Here is a 2,368-nt window from a genome sequence, read left to right on the forward strand (position 1 = left end):
ATGATTACACGGTATCATCAGAACGTAAAACTTCCGGTCTACATGACGTCCATTTGTCATCTGCAACAAAACCTGATCTTCACAACAACCACCTGCCATCATCATCTGAGGAGACATTACCTATTCTACATGACGACCACCCGACATTGTCACCTAAGGAGACATCATCTGGTTTGCAAGACGGTCATCTGACATTGTCATCGGAGGAGACATCACTTGATCTACATGAATACCTTCTGAAATCGTCATCAGAGGAGCCATCACCTGTTCTCCACAATGACCATATGACATCATCATCTGAAAATGCTTCACGTGTTCCACACGATGACCACCTGACGTCGTCATCTGTAAAGACATCATCGGGTATACATGAAAGCCTTCCAACAGCATCACCTCAGCAGACATTACATAATCTACATGACGACCACCTGACGGCGCCAACTGGGGAGACAACTCCTGATACACATGACCACCACCTGCCGTCCTGGAAGAGAGATATAGCCTCTAATATCATTTTTTTTTTAAACATTGCGTATTATTTATCCAGTATCTAAGTGCATATATGATATGCTTTTTGAATTTTCTGTGCCTGGATCATATACAATATCAATATATACATTATTTTTTTGATGGTAACAATTAAAATTCAATGAATTTGAAAGTGTCGCAAAAATTCCATGGTTTTTGGTTCACTGAAACTCTGACTGAACGTGTTAGAATACGCCGTTGTAGTGACAAGCCATTACGATCAAGAAAACTACGCTGCTTAACAGCCACAGGCTGCCGAAGAAGCGGAAGAGCAGTGTGTCTAAGGACCGACTGACTCTCTGCCAGTCCATGTCCTCGGGCTTGGTGTAGGCCTCCTCTTTCGCCTTCCTCTTTCTGGCGCACTTGGCCAGGTGGCCTTGCAGTCGGCTGACTTTCATCTCTGTTCCGTCATGATCACCTGGGCCGTCTGAGATCGTCCCTGTGTCTGAGTGAACGGCGTGGCGAGGCTGGGACGGCGGGTCCAGGCAAAGCAGTAACTCCAGGCCGACGATCAGGGTCTGGAGGGTGGAAGGGACGGGGTGTTTGTGGGGATCTCGGTGGAAAAGTCTCAGGGACAGGATGCAGAACAGGACAAAGAGAGCAGAAAATATCAGCTGGCACGACATCATGGTGGCCAGGATGGATATGGTGTGTGAGGAGGAGGGCATGAGGTCCACGATGAAGCCCATGAAAACTCCGAAGGACAGGAAGGACGTTATGGCGTACGACAGCCGTTCTCCTGCAACGCAAAGTCATGTATCTAGAGCACTGGTTAAACTAAGCTGCAAGCAATTGGTATAAACTAAAACTTCAGTTAACAAGCAAGGAGACAATGATCAGAAGCATTACATACAAGAAAGTGAACATAACATGACAGTAGTGCTACCGATCTATTTTTTAGTGTTGGTCTTTATTTGACCAAAATGCATTTAATACTGTGGTAGGCATAACTTAAACGGGTATATTTCTAGACAAATCAATATTTTCTTTTTGTTGTTGTTGTTGTTGTTTTCTATTACTCCAAGACATATTTTTTCAAATGGTACGTGTATAGTTGAAAGGACCCACCTGCCTCAGAAGGAATCGTGAAGACAAACACGTTGACGAACGACAGCGTGTATATTGGCAGCAGCACCGTCAGAATCAATAACGTGGGTATTCTGCGAAGTGTAACTTCATAGATCAGGTACGGTATTCGATGTCCATCCCATACTCTTGTTTCCGTCCAAGAAGCAGAATCTATCAGGTTCCACTGTCCATTTTCCTGATAATAATCCATGTTGATGTGAGGGACAGTAGCTTGTAGAATCACTTCATCAGCGGTATGCCCCCAACTGTATAACCGCCACTTGCATCGCTGGATGTCAAAAGGGAAAAACGTGACGTTGACGTTACAGAAGGTTTCAAAACGTTCAGCTGGAAACCACATCACCAGACCGCTGTTGTAAAGATCCAACACAACATACTCTTCACCGATTGGTTTGAGCTCCTTCATTGTGTTCTCTACTGTCAGTCGGGGTCTCCACATCTGGTCGACTAGTGGATTAATGTTCCAGATTCCATCATAGTCTTCAGGATCCCACGTAATGTAGTCGTTCTGCCAAGCAACACTCATCCAGCCATTGCTGACCAGTTTCTGGCTGACCATGTCCAGACTGATGATGGACATGAGGTTGAAGGAGATGTTGATGACAGTGGGCTGTGTGAGGTCCTTCACAGGACGGATGTTGGGAGTCAAGATCATCAGGTCATTTTGGAGTGTGCTGAGGTTGAAGGCTGACTGACTCAGACACATGTCCGTGATCAGCACCAAGGGAAAAACAGTCAGTTCTGGTTTCAT

At 45.4% G+C, this 2,368-nt stretch overlaps 1 protein-coding gene across 1 annotated transcript; it reads right to left on the reverse strand.

Moving 5' to 3' along the window:
- Window positions 1–713: 713 nt before the first annotated feature.
- LOC143294010 (acetylcholine receptor subunit alpha-1-A-like) lies at window positions 714–2,368 on the reverse strand. Its single transcript, XM_076605404.1, has 2 exons — window positions 1,597–2,368; window positions 714–1,267 (listed from the first exon to the last, which is right to left on the reverse strand). The coding sequence occupies exons 1-2, from the start codon at window positions 2,366–2,368 to the stop codon at window positions 714–716; spliced, it is 1,326 nt and encodes a 441-aa protein (XP_076461519.1).

Source organism: Babylonia areolata, chromosome 19 (genome assembly GCF_041734735.1).
Source record: "Babylonia areolata isolate BAREFJ2019XMU chromosome 19, ASM4173473v1, whole genome shotgun sequence".
NCBI lineage: Eukaryota > Metazoa > Mollusca > Gastropoda > Neogastropoda > Buccinidae > Babylonia > Babylonia areolata.